Source organism: Austrofundulus limnaeus, unplaced genomic scaffold (assembly GCF_001266775.1).
Source record: "Austrofundulus limnaeus strain Quisiro unplaced genomic scaffold, Austrofundulus_limnaeus-1.0 Scaffold1814, whole genome shotgun sequence".
In the NCBI taxonomy this organism is placed as follows: Eukaryota; Metazoa; Chordata; class Actinopteri; order Cyprinodontiformes; family Rivulidae; genus Austrofundulus; species Austrofundulus limnaeus.
In genome coordinates, this window is record NW_013954216.1 from 2,026 (window position 1) to 3,690 (window position 1,665).

General features: G+C 36.2%; 1 protein-coding gene across 1 annotated transcript in view; it reads left to right on the top strand.

The window, feature by feature from the left end:
* tbce (tubulin folding cofactor E) overlaps positions 1–1,665 on the top strand; it is a gene marked incomplete at its 5' end in the record, with an annotated part of 34,228 nt that overhangs the window by 1,501 nt on the left and 31,062 nt on the right. The window contains 2 exon segments of the mRNA XM_014033717.1: positions 462–546; positions 661–825. Of these exon segments, the coding sequence (XP_013889171.1) occupies positions 462–546; positions 661–825 (250 nt within the window).

A 1,665-nucleotide genomic window follows, 5' to 3' on the forward strand; every position in this document is an offset into this window, starting at 1 on the left:
ATTATTATCATCATTATTATTATTATCATCATTATTATTATTATCATCATTATTATTATTATTATTATTATTATTATTATTTTGTACCGGTGAACTTGCCAACCTTTTTCTTAAAAATAAATGTGATGTTGAATTCACTTTTTTGACCACAATTTTGGGTGTACTGTTTTGTTTTTATTTTTACTGATGGGGGGTGGGGGGGTGCGGCTTATATGTTGATGTTCGCGCGTTTTTTAAAAAAAATGGTGGGTGCGGCTTATAGTCCGAAAAATGCGGTATAGGATTTTTCAGAAAGGAAAGTCTAATCTTAAAGTAGAAAGCGTGTCAGACTCACAAACAGAAACTGGAAACTGCTTCAACAAAGCTCTGCCTCCCATGCTACTTTTAGAAATTCTAGGAAACACAAGTAAACCTGCAGTTTGAGGGCACATATAACAGTTTAACGTCCGTGCTGTTTTTAGGGCTGTGGCTCGGTGTGGAGTGGGATAACCCAGAGAGAGGCAAACATGATGGCAGCCATGGAGGAGTTCAGTATTTTACATGCAGGTAGTCCTCACAGTTTGTGATTTTCCTCAAGCTGAACCTAAACATTATTGATTTATTTACATTCACCAAGAAAGTAAATTGTTTAAAATAAATAATATATTTTGTTTTTAACAGACATCCTAAAGGAGGTTCCTTTGTCCGCCCAGCGAAGGCGAGTTTTGGAGTGGACTTCCTGACTGCTTTACAACAGACCTATGAGACTAACACAGAAGAAGTGTTGAGTCAAGAAATTGTAGTTTCTTCAAAGAAGTTGAAGTGGTGGTGTGTTGAAGAGCGCAGGTATTGTGTTAGTTTTTTTCTTTTTTTGTGGTATTTTTTATTTTAATGTGCTGAACAGCTTGATCAGTCAGATGTGAGAAAACAGTTCTCTGTGTACTAAAGTTTCCTTCATTATTTGACCAGAACAAAACAATGRTTTTAGTCTGCCTTTTGAACATATCAAATAGTTAAACCAAGAAACTGAACCATTTRGGGGGAAATTAATCTAGTAATTTTGACTCACTGTCTCTGTAAAGATTTAGGAAAGGAGGAGACCAGTTTGCCATTTACAATGTGTCTCGAGTCATTGGGCCTCATGCAAGAACATGTTCGTATTCTTCTCCTAAACTTCTCTTACCTTTGTTCGTATGAAGGGTTCGTACGAACATGTCACGTCAGATTCAACAAACTCTTTATCTTCAGGAAAAGTGTGTAAATGAGCTGRGRYAACTGATGAKTGCGTATCAGGTGCTCGCACACGGGGAGAGGTGATTAGCATAATTACCACCCTAAAAATACCATAAAAGGCTACATTTCCTGCCCCACATACCAGGAAGTTGTGACAGTTCCTTTAAGAGGTTTTATTGTTTAGTTTATTTTGGTTTTGATTAGGGGTGCCAGTCAGGTATCCCTCCTGACATGTAGGATGATGTTTAACCAGCTTGAGTTTTTAACTGTTTTATATATAAACGGTTTAGAGTTGGTTTTAGTTAACCAGACACATCAGGACATGCAAAGTATATAAAAATATAAATACATACCCTGTCAACTAAAATTAAATAATCAGTGACAAATGTTTTAAAGGCACAGTGTGTAGGATTTTGTCAATTCTTTTAGCTGAAATTGAGATAATCACTAATG